The 17,652-nt window shown below is 54.0% G+C and overlaps 1 protein-coding gene across 1 annotated transcript in view; it reads right to left on the bottom strand.

The window, feature by feature from the left end:
- Positions 1–369: 369 nt before the first annotated feature.
- Positions 370–17,652, bottom strand: part of TSHZ1 (teashirt zinc finger homeobox 1) — a 75,839-nt gene continuing 58,556 nt past the window's right edge. Inside the window, exon 2 of the mRNA XM_046025438.1 lies at positions 370–4,913. Coding sequence (XP_045881394.1) covers positions 1,726–4,913 — 3,188 coding nt within the window. The 3' untranslated portion in view covers positions 370–1,725. The remainder of the gene's footprint in view (positions 4,914–17,652) is intronic.

Genomic DNA, 17,652 nt, shown 5'->3' with positions numbered 1-17,652 from the left:
CCGCCAGAGCAAGAACTGTGCTTCCGCCCCCTCACCCCGGAGTCCCTGGATTTGCACTACAGATACCTGTGGACATTTCCAAATGGTCCACAAGGGGCCTCTGGATGGGGCCTCTCGGTCCACGTCTACACAGAAGAGCCATCCAGCACTCCGGGGCTCAACTCCGTCATCCGTGGCCCCGAGCAGAATTAACACTTTAAATGATTATTTTTAAAAAAATGCAATACTTATAGGAACGGAGCACGTCGGCACCCAAATCACGCAGAGAGAATCCCGAATCGAATTTCTGTTGGATGATCGCATGAGCAACACCTCTTGCTGCTGAAATGACTTCTCGAAGGCAATATAATGACGACATGACAATCTATGTAAATCAAGAGCTGCTTGTGGGTTTATTTTACATTTGAGAAAACAGTGGATTTAATTGTGTGAACCAAAATGTACTGTACAATATTAATGATAGAACATCAAAATGTATAATTAATAGTGCATTGCTTGCTTTGTTTCCATTTATTTATTTTTGTCTGATATACATGCACCTGGAAAGATGCAGGTACCAGTAAAACTTCTCTATTTAAATCAAGCTGCAGGAACTAAATTTTATTCAAAAATTGTGGTTTTACATTATATACACAGAAATTTAATATAAAATGACAATATAAAAAGTTAAAAGAGAAAGCATACAGCCAGAAGGTACAAAGAAAGTTGAATAGATTAAAATGGTACGATATGTAACATAGAGGGGTTTTTAAGCTGATGCTGGCAATTTACAAGGAAAGGACTCCAACGTCTGCCCCATGTTTTTTTCATTTACCAATGCAGCACGCTATAGAAAGGTCAGCTTATACCAAAGCTTACATTTGTAAATAACTATAAACCGCAGTATTTTACAGGAAAAAAAAAGAAATAGCATTTTTACACATTTTTAAATAATAGCTTGCATACTTTTTTTTGCCGAAAGTGGCATTTTTTTTTTCAGCATCCAGAGGGTTTGGGCATAGTGGCAACTGGGGTGTTTGGTGGTGGTGGTGGTGGGTTTTTTTGTTTTTTTGTTTTGTTTTGTTTTGTTTCGTTTTCTATGTGTAAAGCTGTGGCTTCCTAACCCCGCGACTCCCAGACAACTTTCTATCTTCCGACAGCTGCATGCATGTTTCCTTCACAAACCAGTTCTGCATATAAAAGCTCATTTTTTAATTATTAAATAAGTTTTGTGTCTGACACAGCTTTTGATCTCAATGAAATGCCTTTAAGCCTTTTTTTCTTTCTTTCTTTTTTTTTTTTTTTTTGAGTGAAAGGCACAGAAATGCAATTGCAGTCCTCAAAGGGTTAAATTTGACACTACCAGGTTCTATGACCTTTATTGTCATGGCAACTTTGTAATTTTAGGATGTCTTTTTATCATTGTTATTTGTGTCTTTCTTCTCTGCTAAATGAATGTCTCTGAGTAGTGTGCCCCACTATTTCCTACAAAAGATAGCTTAACATCAAGAACAGATGTTGAAAATAAAGGTCAGACTTTGACTCACGGAAAAAGAAAAATAACATGCACAATCGGACAAAGAGCATATAAATATAACTACAAAATATGTGTAAGAAAAAAACCAAGGTCCAGACAGCCAGCTCGGCAACAAAGGGAAGGCTGATTTCGGAGGCTCAGCCCAGGCCTAGTGCAGTCCAAAGACGACGTGTAGTGCAATGTGCCGCGGTCCCTCGCGCTCCTGGACGCTACTGCTTCTCCAGCTCCGTCACGTAGATCAGGTGGTCCTCCGGGGACTTGCCGTGGGTCTTACTAAGGTGCAGTTTGACTGCGTGCTTGCTCGCAAAAGTCCGGTTGCAAAGCTTGCATTGGAATGTGGAGCCCCCATCGTCCTCGGCAGCCCCGACCGGGCCCAGAGCTTTGCTTGCCAGGACTTTTGAAACATTCTGCTGTTCTTGAATCTGATTTAGTGGCAGCTTGGAGAGATCCTTCAAGCTGAAGCCCAAGTGTGTTTCTAGGTGATTTATGTACGTAGAAGCAGTTCTGAACTGAGAGGCACAATCGTTGCAAAAGAAAACAGGATGCCCTGTGTCCAGGTTCTTCAGGAACTTGGTACCCCCTGTCCTCCTCAGCTGATACTTCACGTTGGCCAGCCAGTGGCTGATGGTGGTCATGGACAGCCCGGTAAACTTGGAGATGTGCACGCGCTCCTGCGGGCCCAGGTCCGACATGATGTACTTACCCTCCGGCGTCTCCCGCAGGCTCGAGGCAAACTGGGCCTGCAGGAGCAGCAGGTGCTGGGGATTCCAGTGGGACTGGCGTCCCTTCCTCTTGTGCACGGGCGACAGCTCGTCCAGCGCTTCCTCGAAGCTGCTGCCGTCGGCGTCCGACTTCTCGGACACGGTGGAGGGCGTGGAGGACTTGGGGGTCAGCCGGCCCGTGAGGTTCTTCACCATGTCCGAGATGTCCATGAGGGCGCTCTCCCGGAGAGGGGACGCCACGGGGTCGGCCACACTGGAGACCAGGGGCTTGCTTTTGGCCTTGGTCAGGTCGATGGGCTGGTCGCTGTTGTCGTAGTAGTAGCGGTCGATGGCATCCGCCTGCTTGATGGGGGCGGCGGGGTAGACCGGCTTGTCCAGCATGCTGTTGCTGATCTTGTACAGCATGGCCAGCGGGTCCAGCGATGGGCTCACAGGCTTGGACACCTTGCCCAAGTGCGTGTTCATGATGGACTGCAGCGCGCTCAGCGGGTTGATGAAGGAGGGCTCCGCTGAGTGGTCCGTGATGATCCCCAGGTTATTACAGCCGTTGGTGACTTTGGCCTTCAGAGGCTCGGTGCCGTTTGGGGTATGCGTGTCCGGCACACCCTCCTTTTTGGCCTTCCCCGCCTCCGCCTCCGGGCCCTTCTTCTGCGTGGCCTTGCCGCTGCCGCCATCCTCTGCACGGGGGAAGTCTTTATTCTCTTTGGCCACAGGGGACACGGCCTTGGCTGGGGAGCCCTTCTCCCTGTCGGCGGCGGGCCGCTCCTCCTTCTTCACGCTGACCTTGCCGGTGACCTTCTCCACCAGCTCCTCCATGGCGGACACGTTGCTCTTGTGCGGCGGCGGCGTGAGGCTCCCCGGGGAGTGCAGCAGCGCGCTGTGCTCCGGGGCCAGCGACTTCACGCCGCCGGCATAGGACGGCTGCACCTGCACGCTCTGCACGGCGGGCAGCGGCTTCACGGAGCCGGGCAGCTGGTAGGCCGCATGGATGCTGGGGTAGCCGCCCCACGAGGGCGCACCATTCTGCGCTTTGCTGATGGCCGTGGAGACCGTGTTCTCCAGGGACTTGAGGATGTCCACCCCGCCCTTGGGGCTGTCGTCCAGGTCCTCCTCACGGAGGTACTGATACAGGGCAGTGGGCTCGAACTTCTCGGGGGCGTCCTCGCTCTCCTCCTTGACCTTCTTGTCTGCCTCGCCCACCGCCGGCGCCTTGTCCTTCTCGGGCTCCTTCTTGTCTTCGGAGGGCGTGGTGGCCGCAGGGGAGTCGGGCTGCTTCTTGATGTGGGCGGCAGGCAGCCGGGTGTGCGTGGTCGGGGGCAGGGGTATGGACTGGATCTTCTCTTCCACCACCGGGTCCAGCACCAGCTGCTTGCCCTTCTTGGAGGCCGAGCTGGTGACCTTGAGGAAGTGGCCGGTGACCATCATGTGGGCGGTGAGCTGCTGCAGGGTGTCCTGCGAGCTCCCGCACTCCATGCACTTGAGGATCTGGGCCTTGCGGGCCTCGAACTGCCACGTGTAGCTGGCGCCGTTCTGGTAGCCGTAGCGGTTGTTGGGCGTCACGTAGGGGTTGGCGGTCTTCTGGTCCTTGGCCGCCTCGCTGAGCATGGCATCGGCCCCGAGCCCCGCGGGTTCCGGCGAACACGGGGACGCCAGGTCCTGCAGGGCGCGCTTCTTGGTGGAAGGGACCAGCTTGGTGATGGCCGGCACGGGCTCCTTCAGAGGCACTTTCTGGTAATGCTTTGTCTTGATCATGTGGACGCTGAGGTCCTGCAGGGACTCGAACGAGTGGCCGCAGTACATGCACTTGAGCACCTTCTGGGCATCCTCCTTGCCTTCCATCTCCATCAGCGAGCGCTTCCTGGGCTTGGACCACCGCTTGGTCTTCTCAGAGTCCTTGTCCCTGTTGTCGTCACGGTAGTGCCCCGTCTCGTTCATGTGCACGGTCAGCTCCACCAGCGTGTCGTACGCGGCGCTGCAGTCCTTGCAGCGGAACTTGCTGGCGCCCGTGAACACCGAGCCGTACAGCTTGTTGTTCTGCCTGTACAGCTGCACGGTGCTGAAGAGGCTGGGCTCGGGGAGCAGCCCGTACGAGGACGTCTGCTGCAGCGTCTTGGCCAGCGCCGCCTGATGCCAGTCGTACCCCGAGCCGCCGCTGCCGCCGCTGCCGGAGCCCGAGCCCGAGCCCGAGCTGGGGGTGCTGGCCGTGGTGCCCGTGGCGCCCGCCGTGCAGGCGGGGGGTGTGGGTGCAGGCGTGGAGCCCTCCTTCTGGCCCGCATCATTGTTGCTGGGGGTCGAACCCGACTTCTTCAAATCCAGAGCCAGGCTGGACCAGCAGGACTCGGAGAACAAGTTCGCATACACAGCCTTGATCTGGGCCAAGCTGTCCTGGGGGTAGGAGACGCTGTCCGGGCCCTGCGGGTCCTCCTTCTCTTCTCTGGAGGAAGAGCTCTTGAAGTGGACTAGCTGGTCGCTGTTCTCGCTGAAGGGCGACCCGTAGCCAGCGTCCTGGTTTGTCGCGGAGCTGACGGGGGAGTTCTGGTAGCTCTGAGCTTCCTTGATCTCGGGGTCCTCATTGCACACGTAGTCACTCTCCGGGATGTCCAGAGACAGCCCGTCCTCCTCCACGTTCTCTTCATCTATTTCTGCCGCCTTCAGTTCTTCCTCAGGAACATAAGCTAGGAGAGAAAAATGAAACACAGTCAGGGGAAATAACTCACCTTCAAGGACGCGGCCTCCCCAGCAGTTTGATGATCTTTAAAAAGATGTTTTCTCAGTCAAGCGCCCGGGCGGCAAGGCTCCCCCCGCTTTAAGGACTGACCCACCCTGTGGCTCCTGGGGGAACAAGGTTTCCAGCAGGACGATACCCCCTCCTCCCGAGCGAACACACTGTCAGAGAAGGAAACACCACTAAAGGGCCAGTTTCTGTCTGCGCCCTTCCTGAAAACATCACCTTGGCCGCCACAGCAGGGCCCGAGGGGGAGCCTGGCTACCTCCTCCCAGAGGCTGTTCCTTCCCTAAGTGATAGGCAGGTCCGCCATGCCTCCCCATCAGGTGAGACCTGTCAACTTGCAGGGCAAGACAGTCCACAGACAGTGTCCTATGGTCTCCATAAATAAAAAGCTTCCTCAAGGACACACGATGAAAGTACTCTGGTCTTCCCTAAAAAGAAGGACAAAATATACCACCTCCGGCCCCCTGCCCGGACAGAGCAGACATCACCTACACGGGGACAGTAGACAGTTGTACAAAGCAGCATTATTTATAAGAGCCAAAGGGTGTAGACAACCCAAGTGTCCACTGACAAATGAACGGATGGACTAAACACGTGTATGTACACGCAGGAATAGTATTCAGCCTCTAAGTTAGGAACCTGACCCACGGGGCGCCTGGGTAGCTCAGTGGATTAAGCCGCTGCCTTCAGCTCAGGTCATGATCTCAGGGTCCTGGGATCGAGCCCCACATCCGGCTCTCTGCTCCGCAGGGAGCCTGCTTCCTCCTCTCTCTCTGCCTGCCTCTCTGCCTACTTGTGATCTCTCTCTCTGTGTCAAATAAATAAATAAAATCTAAAAAAAAAAAAAAAAAAAAAGGAACCTGACCCACTACAGCGAGGATGAACCTGGAGGGTGCGGCGGGGAGATGCGCCGGGCAGAGGAAGGCATGTACCGTAGGATTCCACCTACAGGAAGCACCTAGCATAAGGAGTCACATTCGCAGGAACACAGAGCGGAGTGTGGTTTGCAGGGGCTGAAGGAGGGCGATGGGGAGGTCGTGGTTCACGGGGACAGTTTCAGCCCTGGAAGAGGAAACGTTCCGCAGACAGACGGTGGGGACGGACACACAACAGTGTGAAAGTCTTCAACGCCACATAACTTTCCACTTGAAAATGGTTAAAATGTTAACTTTCACGTCATGAATGTCTTACCCACAATAAAAACTTTTTTTTTTTTTTTTTATTTTAACAGAGCCGGTAGGACAGCCTCCAGCAGAAGTGCAGCGACTTCTGGAGTCGAAGGCATCGCCTCCCAAAGGAGATACAGGGCACTGACAAGTGTCCGGTGAATGAGAGCTCTGGAGGGTGTGTAAATCCTTAGGTGAAACCTGACTTTTACTGCAGGACATTTCAGGTCCTTTAACAGGTGACCAGTCTTGTTAAGTCCCCCAGGGAGCTCACGGCGGGCACCACCTCTTATTTGACCAACCTGATCTTATTTGTTTTAAATTTTTGTTTTTGAGGAAACAACTACCCAAACGAGTGTTCCATGCGCTCCTTGGGAAATGTGGGGCTCTGACACTTTCCAGGAAGCCCCCAGAAAAACGCACTGCTATGAGGCGAGAGGGGTGTCTCATTAAATACGGTCACTCATTATCACCTTATCAGAGCCCGATCCTAGGGGAACCAGGCCGAGAGCGCCCGCGTCCCCAGAAACGGTAGGAAGGAGACGGAGAACACGCCGGCTGCCCGCGGGCCGCACGCCGGGGCGGGAAGGGACCTGGGAAGCCCAGCACCTGCACACAGAGGGCCTGGGGGTGGGGCGGTGGCGCGCACTCCGAGCAGGAGCACACAGTCCCCTGAGGACGCGCGCGCGCACTCCCACGCGCACGCATGGGGAATCCCACGACTCGGTCCTTGCGTCGGCCTCTCTCAGCAGCGCGGCGTGGGCCGGTTCCCGCCCCTGCGCGCGGGCATCCGCGGGCTGAGCGTGCGCGCTCACGCGGCTCACAGCCGAACCCGCACGGAGCAGCCGTCCTCCCGCGCGTGGGGCTGCTGCAGTCCGCACCTCGCTGCCCGCGTGCAAAGTCACCGCCGGCGCCGCAGCCGCTGCACCACGGGCGCCGGCATCTGGACGCCGCTGCACACGTCCCACCGCCCTCCTGGGAGCTGTAAAGCTCAGAAAACTTGGGGGTGGGGGGGGACTGCCAAGTTGCATGTCATCTTCCTTTTGTCTATAATTATTGAAGGTTTAGGACGGTGCAGGGTTGGAAGGTTCGACGCTCAGGTCCTCAGCCAAGGGGTCCAGGCAGCCTCGCTGCCTCTTCCCAAGCTGGCCGGCCCCGAGGTCCACCTCTGTGGGTTCCGATGGGGACAGCCAAGGCTCGGAGGCACCGGGCAGGGCGGAGCCCGTGCGAAGATGCGGGTGCCAGGTCCCCCAGCAGCTCTGGTAACTCGCGCTCGGGCAGCTCCCAAACCAGCGTCCACGGGAGGAGGTCACCTACGAGACTTGCTCTGTCCACGTCTGTGAAAGCAACATGCATGCCCAGCAAGTAATTAAAAGTCATTTCAAGGAAGTGTCTGTTGTTTTGAAGAGAGAGCACAAGCATGGGAACAGCACAGGGAGATGGAGAAGCAGCTCCGCGCCGAGGGGGAAGCCGGACGGGGGGCTCGATCCCAGAAGCTCAGAATCACGACCCAGCCTGAAGGCAGCCACTTGACCAACGGAGCCACTCAAGCGGCCATCGAGGAAAGGTGTTATCTGAACCCATTTGGCTCAGTCTGGGAGGCCCGTCACTGTGGGTCTGTCCCCCATGTCACCCATCAGCTGGTCTGTCTCCCTCACAGGATGGAAGCACGACTCCCCACTGTCTACACCCCAGCGGGAACCCATCCGTGAGAGCTGAATAAAGAAAGGACTTCTGTCTGGGCTCTGGGAGCCCAGAACCGGGAAACACCCTGTAACAGCACTAGGGTTTGTGCAGCGTCTGCCCGCCCTCAGCCGCAAGGGTGGCCTCTCCAGGTCTGGAATGGCACAGACATGACTAAGGTGGCACCTGCCTGCCCCCTCGGGCATTCCCTCCCTTGACCGACTGGGGTGTAATCAGACCACACTCCATCCCAGGCTGCCTTCCTCTTGAGGCAGTCCAGTCTACACCCGGAAGCTCCTGGGTTGAGCCAAAATGAGTTTCACGGACCACTCCACAGCCCCGAGGCAACCATCACTGGGGTGTCGGGTGGAACCACACAGAGCAGCCCTAAGCCTCTTCCACAAGGAAACCCTCCTAAGAGGTATGGGTTTTCAGTGAGCTCTTCCCCACCTGGGTACCTGCGTCCATGGTGTTCCAGGGAGGGATCCCTGCTGCGCCTGGCCTGCTGGACTCGTGGGAAGGGAGCCCCAGTGTGCTCTCAGGTGAAGCCCAGGATCCTCCCTGCTTTCCCTGACCCGGGCTTAGACGCCCCCCTTCCAAGCACGCCTGTGGGGAAGCAGCGTCGAGGTCCCTCCTGTCCCAGCCATGCTCCTGGGGATGGTATGTGTTGACCCTCCTGCCCTTGGGCCAGTGCACTGGCTGCCGCTGGCCACCCCATCCTGCGGCTCTTGCCTATCGCACAGTGGGCTCTTTTGTGCCGATGCACGCCCCTTCCGGGAGGCTCCCAGTGCAAGTCTATGACCCCCAAATCCATGCCCCTTCCCGGGGTCTGCTGGTCACAGGCCTCATCAGGGGACGGCGCCCAAAGCCTGGGCTTTGTCATGCCTTCCCTTCCCACATGTTTTCAGAGGCAGCCCTGTGTCTGGCACAAAGGAGGAGCTCCAACTGGTATGACATGAATTTGTCATGACGTGAGTGTTCCGGACACTCCCAAGTCAGTTCCGTGCAAACACAATGCTCCTTCTGTCCCCTCCCCAGATAACAGCACACTTTCTCCTGAATTCAAGAACCCCCTAAATCAATGGTTACGAACCATCCCAAACAAGTTACCCATCCCAAAAAAGCGATGGTTGTCCTTGTTCCCAAACCCTGCACCCAGCACTTCCCCCCATAATGCAGAGCCCCCCCCCCCCCGACACTGCCCAGCATGCGCTGCAGAGCCATCCAGATGGGCCTCCCCTCTTGTCCTGAAGCCTTGACCTCCAGGCCAGCCCGGGGGGCCCCACTCTCACAATCCCAGAGTCAAAACCTCCATGAAAGCCATGTCCTTCCAGGGGCTACGAGTCCCCACGCAGACCCCTCCCCCCTGCCACACGTCAAGGCTTGAGTGCAACCTGGTCCCGGGCAGGACGCGCCCCACCTTGCGACCGACACTGTCCTCGAGCCGAGGCTCAGACGCCAGCTCCGTCCGACGCCTCTCAATCCCTGACCAAACCCACCGTCCCCTAAAGGGCTCTCAGGTTTACCTGCCCCTCCTCCTGTCCGGACTGGGAACTTGCACTCCGCTCACATGCGCAGGCCACCCCACCTGCCGCTCATATGACCACCTCCTTCCACGGGCCTCCGAGGCAGCGTCACTGAGGTGCCCATTCTGCAGATGAGGAAGCCGAGTCTTCACGAAGCCGAGCAGCCCCCCCCAGGTCCCCCGGGGAAGGAACCACGAGCTGTCCACGTGGGCGACCTGACTCCCAGGCAGGCCCCTCCACCCAGCCACCTCAGGATGAAGCTGCTTCCCCCGGTCAGCATCCCAAGGCCAGGGAGCACATCCCGTCAACGCTGTGGACGCGAGCGACCCAAAGCCGTTCTGTACGGAGTGTTTAGAACACGCTCCAGTCATGGCAGCAAGAGGAGAGTCTGAAATGTGCACACTCTTTGGCCCAATAATTTCATTTTCAGACATATAGCCAGGAACACGCTATGAAACACAGAAAATGCTTCATGCAAAGATGTCCTTCATAGTATCATTCCAGACAAAATGGCAACACTCAGAATGATCAACAATAAAAGATAATTCGCTGATTCGTAGTTTATTCTGAGGATGGACTATTATTCAAACGTTAAAAAGTATCTTTAAGGGGCACCTGGGTGGCTCAGTGGGTTAAGCCTCTGCATTCGGCTCAGGACATGATCTCAGGGTCCTGGGATCGAGCCCCGCATCGGGCTCTCTGCTCAGCAGGGAGCCTGCTTCTCCCTCTCTCTGCCTGCCTCTCTGCCTACTTGTGATCTCTCTCTGTCAAATAAATAAATAAAATCTTAAAAAAAAATTGTTAAAAAAAAAAAGTATCTTTAATGACCTGGGCAGGTCATTAAGTGAAAAAAGCAAACGACAAAAACTGTGTACATGGAACAAGGGAAAAACTGTTTGAAAAGAATAGTGGGTTTTTCCTAGATAATGAATCCACGGGCTATGCTGAGAGACGCTGCTCTTGATGAATATCTCTACCTTCAAAACCTTCTTCAGTGTTTTCGGCTCAGCAAACCGGGATTAGCCTCCTCGTACTGTTCCTGGAAGAAAAGAGCTGGCGGCCACCCTTGGGCGAGCCCCCAGCAGCCGCTGGCCAGACCCTGCGAACGGGGCCCCCCGCGAAGGGAGGGCTCAGCCCGGGACTGGAAATGTGCAAAGGGCTTCGTTAACTATTATTTTTCAAAACAGGTTAAAAAGTAAAGGGGGGCAAGAACAGTGAGGGGTGCAGATGGTATGTGGGTTCCGGTAAGGGGGCTACAGCGGGCAGGAGGGTCTCCTGATTCTGGGCTGCATCCCCGCCCCCAGCGTGTTCCGGAGAAGGCTGCGCAGATGCGCAACGGTGCCAGGGCCCCTCCGGCGGCCCTCAGCCTGCCCGCTCGAGGGTCACCACGCCGCGCCGCATCAGCCTTCTGGAACATTAGGGTGTGCGCCTTCGCCATCTCCTCTCCCAGCTATCGGTCTGGGAGGTTGGCGTCTCCTGGCTGTTGTGCTCCTCTACCGTGTTGTCGGAGCCCGCTGGCCTGTGTTTTGAGTGAGTTCACATCTCAGTGGTAATAATCGAGGGGCCGGAGGAAGCGTGGACCCAGAGGGGCAGCCGGGGCCCCCTCCCCTGTGCCCGCACTGTGACAGCCTTCTGACCCGAGAGTCGTTATCCGGCTCCCTCTTCGGATGAGACGGGCGGGGTAAAATGAGTTTCTGCAGACAACATACCCACTTAACCTGGCAATCTGCATTCCAGAGGCCCATTCCATGGGCTCACCGGCCCAAGCACAGGTCAGGATGTTCACGGTCTCATGGGATGGCCACAGCCCATAACAGGTGCAAAGGAGTCGACTTTCACACAGAGGAAGGCATGAAGGAGCCACACTGAACGTTCCAGACTGACTCTCAAGCCATGGAGCCAGCCTGCCTTACCCCTCTGCCCTCTGTTCCGAGAACTTCAAGGGCTGCCTTGGCTCCACGTCCCCAGCACTAACGATGCCCATCAACACAGACTTCCCAGAGCAGAACCTCCTGTGTGCTCACAGCCCCTAGCACCCACCCCGCATGTGACCCCGAACCTTCCTCTCTTCTCCACCTACCCCTGGAGAGGTGATGGCTGGACCTTCCTGAGGCTCCCCCAGGGTCAGCTGGGCTCCGACCCTCTCTGCCCCTTTAAAAGCAGTGCTCGAGCCCCCCGGGGCACTCCCAATGGCTCCTGCCTTCCAAATCTGGGCTCAGGCCAAGGGCACTCACTCGGGATCAGAGGCCTTGGAAGGCCCTAAAAGCTCTGAGTTCCCATTTAAGAGTCTGGGCCCAGGGAGGACGAGAAGGCTGGCCTCGCAGGACAGGGCTGTCCTGAAGATGGAGATTCGCACCATACCCAGACCGTGATGCCTGGGAAGTCCGGCCAGACACCGGGCTTCAGCAGGTGGCAGGGAAGGAGGCTTTTGGTTTTGCCACGTCTGTTTCTGGAGGAATGGGCTAACCAGCTTTTCAAGACGAGGCCCCGGAGCCATCCCTGCCACACACGGCAGGGCGCAGAGTGTGTGCGAGGGTGCTCGAGGGAAGGGGTGACCCGGGCAGCCTGGACCTAGAGGCCAGGGTGTTCGGAGGAGGGTGACATTCCACCGGCTTGTCTCTAGGGGGTCCGGGCGAATGAGGCCACAGCTGGGGTCCTTCCCGAAGGACAGATGCCCATCACTGTTGTGACGTGAGGGCAGACAGGTGAGACACCCGGCGAGGAGCCCCAGCCCTGTCGCCTACGGACAGTTTGGCCCCAACCACCTGTCAGGACCCCTCAGTTTCCTCAAACCACATTCAGGCCAACTGCTGGTGTCTTTGCAGCAGGCAGGGTTCTAGGAAGTGCTCACGGCAAAGGCAGCCTCCATCGAGGCTACGTCTGCGTCTGCAGCCCCCCCGCGTCCTCCTCACGCCCTGCAGGTGCAGAATGAGCTGGGAAATGCATGAGGGGGCCCGCCTCGACACTGTAGACGCACCCCTGCTCTGCCGCACACCTCGCGAGCTGTTGCCAACCTCCGAACAATCGGGACAAAATGAGGAACGTTCGTCCCGACAAGAGCCGACCCATTACCAGGCCTCAGCTTCGGGTGGGTGTGCACGTGACAAGCGGACTCAGAACCAGGGCCAGGGGATCGCTCAGGAAGTTAGTTCTTGAACTTCTGCATCCCCCAGGCCCCTCCGTCTGCCGTCTGGCAGTTCCCCCGGTGACCACACCTTCCACCAGGGAGCGGAGCAAGGAAGGCGGGTGGGAACTCTCCGCGACCCCAGATGCGTTCCCGGTTGGCAGCTCCTCACGAGGCCATGGAAATAAAGGACACGGATCGGGCGGGGAAACTTTGTTTACCCGAGTTCTTTTCCTCATTAGCACGCATAATTGAGAGTTGGCTGTGAAGGAGGAAAACGGATATTTAAAAGTGACTAATCTCAAACACAGGTCTCGTCCCTGCTTGGTTACTGGCTTACAGTAAATACCAAACTTTGCTATCACATTGCCACCTGGTGAAACTACACCATCAGACCGAGTTACACGTTTATCTGCACCAAACTAGGTTTTAGACCAGCAAATGCGATACCGTGAACAGATGGCCATGAGATCAAAACACCTACTCCAAGGGGCCCGCTCACAAAAGGGTCTCACACACACCTAAGTGATGCGCGCACAGCTGCAATTCATTGTGGAATCTCGCAAACCACGCTTTCTTCCCAATTTATAATTGATCACTTGTAAAGTTACTTCACCTCTGTTCCCAAGGGAGCAGGTGGTTTTGATGAAAGTTAAAATATACTGGGAAATAAAAATGCAGAGAAAGCAGATATAGGTACAGAGCTCCTTCCTTCCTACTTGGAAAAGGACAACACAATACAAGCAGGATATATGTTAATTTACGAACAGAAGTTCTGATTTTCTGCAGGAAGGTTGACACTCTGCCAAGCAGAACAGAAAAGCCACTTCTGCTCACGTGTGATAGGAGCAAAAAATTTTCTGTCACTCTGGCAGATTTTAATTGCCTGGTACCAATCACTAATGGACTGGTCTGCTACACCATCTGATTTATACCGGAATCGTTTCTTTATTTAAAACCCGATAGGAGCCATTTTTAAGAACAGCAGAGTCTGTGAACACAATGGCCTGTGATTTTTACCCATCTCTAGTTTTATTAGGGATCCACAGATAACTTCCTGAACTGTAAGTTCTTCTTTTGCTCACTGCCCCAGAATTCAGTGTTGAGTTCTTAAGTGAGAAGGAAGAAACCCCCTTCGGGGCTCCTTCCCGATGAGCACACCAGCTAACATCCTTGTGCCCATTATATTGATGCAACTGAGCCCCAGGGACAGCACGAATTAGAGCTTAAACCTGCAGACAGAGACCACAGATTTTCACTGGTTTTCAAGGACGTCAGGAAGAAAAAGAGGAAAAATGCGTGAGAACCTCGCAAAATTAAAAGAGAACTTAAGATGGAGAAGAACGAGAAGTCAGTCATCCTTCTATGAACCTGGGAAACCACAGGTCTATGTCACTACCGCTGGATGGTATGTGAATAAACTATGCACATGTTCTCCTGTTCCACGAATTAAAAAGCTCGCCATCGCCAACAGATGCATGCCCGGTGCCAACCATGGGGACATCATATGCTTTTGGCACCTGCCTCCACACTGAGGAAGGACGGACACTGCACTCTGGTGGTCTGAGGAGTCTGGGCCTGCAGACCCAACAGCAGCAAACCAGGCCCAAAACACTGAGTTCCAACCTGGTGTTATTGACCGACACTGGAAAGACTTCCATCAGACAGGGTCAGCTTCATCCTGAGCGATGACGCTGGGAGATCAGAAGGGGAGACCTGGGCACAAACTCTCTTCAAATGGCTGATTTCAACACGAGGAAGGTGACTCAGCCCAAGCATCTGTCCGTGCTCGCACTACCTGCCGCGCACAAGAGGCATCACAGTAGCGAGTGTCTCCCCATCCAGGAGACACGGTGTGCCCCTGCAGTTCCCCACCACGTCTTCTGTTACAGAGGGAACATCCCTCAATAGGGGCGTTGGGACACACAAGTGGGTGAGGACGGAGAGAAAAAAGGGCTTTCTAGGCTCCACACCCCACACAGGGCTCACGTCTCAGAAGGGCTCATGTCCCAGAAGTATATCACCACTTTCAAATCTCGTGTCTTATTCTCACAAAGGCATAGGATGAAAGAGGAGAAATGGGAACTTGAGCTTTTAGGGGGCAATGACGTCATCAGGTGTGGGGAGACACACAGATTTGGAGATGCCAGGGACAGGCTGACTTGTACCAGAAAGTCAGGGGAGTTTTTATCCTTGAGTATGCTGTGGTCCCATGTAGATCCTGTACCTCTGTGACCAAGCATGAACCTCAGGATCCAACATAAGCATTTCTGCACCTGGCGGGAAGCTTAACACGAGATCACAGACACCCGAGTAGCGATGGTGACAATCCCAGGTACGGCCACACTACCAAGACTGAACGCAGCATTCTCTCACCACAGTAACGGGGCTTGTGTCTACTGTTCTCAGTAAATTCTCTTTACTGCTTTCCTAGATGCTTTTTAAAAATGTTTACCTAGGCAGAGGCAGAGAGAGAGAGAGAGTCCGACTCGGAATTTAGGCAATTATTAGTGATGATCTTTTGTTTTCATTACAAGCTACAACTTTCTAAAAACCCATATGGGTACAAATGTACCAAAATACAGTCCTTGCTTGATTTCTGGTAATGAAACTGAGAAGAACATACTTCACACGGTGAATGTAATTTCTCAGCCCAGGAGATTTTGATGTGAGCAGCTACTTTTGCACAGAGATCGAGTCAGCCCCACACCACTGCATCTGCTCCACCAACCCCCCCCGACCAGCGCCGCCACCTCCCCTCCCCTCGCCACCCCCCCGTGGAAATCTGATGAATGAGTAAGCTTGAAAATGGTAGCTGCTGTATAAAATTCTCCTTTTACAATTACTTACAGAAATAAATGACATTTCTTCCCATCAAATAAAACAAAGACTCCAAATCATCTTCTGCCACTTCTCTTTGTGTCAAAACAGCTTTGCCATCATCCCCCCCGCCCTCCCTGAGCCTAGCACGCGGTGTGGAGTGTGACACGCTGAGCACACGCAGTGTGTCCCGATGTCAGCAGGAGAACACGCCTAGCAGCCGCACAGAACATCTGAACAATCACACATCAGCACCCACCAGGCAAGAGAGAAGGTGCTGCCAGCTCTGTGTGCACACGTGTGTGTGCATGTGTGTGCAGGTGTGTGCAGGTGTGCACGTCTGCACATGTGAGCGTGTGCAGGTGTGTGCGTAGGTATTCATTCATGCGTGTGCATGTGAACTGTGTGTGTTCGTGTGTGCATGTGCCTGCGTTCGTGTGAACATGTGTGGGTGTGTGCGTGCACTCATGCATGCCTGCGTGTGAACTATGCACCTGTGTGAATGAGCATCGCGTGCATGCACGTCTGTGTGTGCATGCGTGTAAATGCGCAGCTGTGTGCGTGTGTGGGTGTGCGCATGCATTTGTGTGTGCTCATGCGTGTGAATTGTGCGTGCACATGTGTGTGCACTTGTGTGATCATGTGTGGGTGTGCACATGGATTCATGTGTGCATGCGTGTAAACCGTGCGGGGGTGTGCGGGAGTGTGTTCTCGTGTGCGTGTGTGCATATGTGAATGAACAGAAACTTAAAAAAACACAGAGACCTCATCATTCCCAAAACGGGGACCAACCAGATCTTCTGGTTAGATTTCACTTTTTAAAAAAAAAAATTAAATCTTGTTAATATTTTTTGTCATAAAATGTGCCTTCTGGACGCCAATGTGTCCCCAAAGATGTGCTGTCGTCTTAAGCAACAGGAGATTCTGTGCATTCTAATGCCAGTGGACATACGGCGACGAATGCGGCCCGTTAGAGTTTAATCTGACACCGACAATGTGTGCCGTGCTGCTTTACAGTGCAAACACACACATATTGTCTGAAAAAATATTTTCATCTCAAATTGTAATTACACAATGAGGCACAAACATCTTATCTTTGGCAAACCGGATAAAAATTATATTTCTCAAATTGCAGCCCAACGTTTTTAAAAACGTCTTTGTTTCTTTCAAGAAAACAAGATTTTCTCCATTCAACAGCCATTTTAGGAATGGTGAGAAGTGACAGCTGTATTTGTTTTTTAATGGGTAAGTGTAGAAAAGTTCCAAATTCCCTCGAGCCTTCGTAACACCGGCTCTGAGCAATTAGGTTTGTATCCCCTCCGCCTGCAGCTGAATCGCCATCCCAATTACACAGAACGGAAAGGCGTTCTCCTGCAACGGCCTGTTTCCTCTTCCATCCCAGGTGAACGCGCCAGAAAAATGCCCCCTCGCGATCCTTGTTCCTCAGATGGATGAACCGAAGTGTGGGTGCCTCGCCGGCCGGAAGGGCTGAACCAGCAGTAGAAGAAAGGCTTTCCCCGGAACACGACTTGCTTTCTAAAAGTCAGCGTTACACTGAGCTACAAAATCTAGCAGGTCACTCAAAATACCCGTCCACACAAGGCAACGAGCACCCATCCGTGTCTGTTCCTACCTGATAACAAAATATCCTGATCTAAAGGGAAAGACCTGAGATGCTCCCCTTTCCCTCACCCCACCCCTGATTGAAATATCTGGAATCATCCGGATACGGGCGTTTCATGTGACAGGCTAGACGCCTCGATGTTGTCGTATTTACCTCCCTTGGATTTTAAGAAATACTGTCGAGATCAGAGGAAGATGGTGATCCTGGAAAACACAGTGTGTGCATTTAGCATTTTCGTTTGAAAACACATTGAATAATCCACATTCACGTAGCTGAATCGACAAGGACATTATGGGACACCCAGCCTGACTGACTGTGTCTCTTGCTGGACACCCTGATATTTCCTCAAAACATTGAGTCATGTGTCTAGAACACAGTGAAAAGGAACGGCGTTCAATTTTTTAAAAATGTGAAGAAGCACCAACTACTAAGATAAAATGGCTTTTTCGACAATTAAGGATGGAAAGTGACTTTTTAGGCAAAGGGGGGAAAATGTGCAAAAAGCTGACCATTTAGAATTACAGGGAAATGAGGAAAACAAAGGTTCTCCTCCCTCCCTTCGAGTCTTGGAGACCGGACTCTAGAGGCACCGTGAGACCACCCTTGGGTTTCACCAGCCGAAGCTACCCCTTGCCAGCCACCCGCCAGGGAGGAGGAGAGAGCTCCAGCCCCTCCCCACCCGCAGTCCATCACAAGCGAGAGCATGGGCTTAGCAGACATCTGCGTGGGGACAACGGTGC

The sequence above is a fragment of the Meles meles genome, chromosome 12 (genome assembly GCF_922984935.1).
Source record: "Meles meles chromosome 12, mMelMel3.1 paternal haplotype, whole genome shotgun sequence".
Taxonomy (NCBI): domain Eukaryota; kingdom Metazoa; phylum Chordata; class Mammalia; order Carnivora; family Mustelidae; genus Meles; species Meles meles.
The sequence above is the reverse complement of the archived record's forward strand: the minus strand, read 5'-3'. Positions and strand labels throughout refer to the sequence as shown.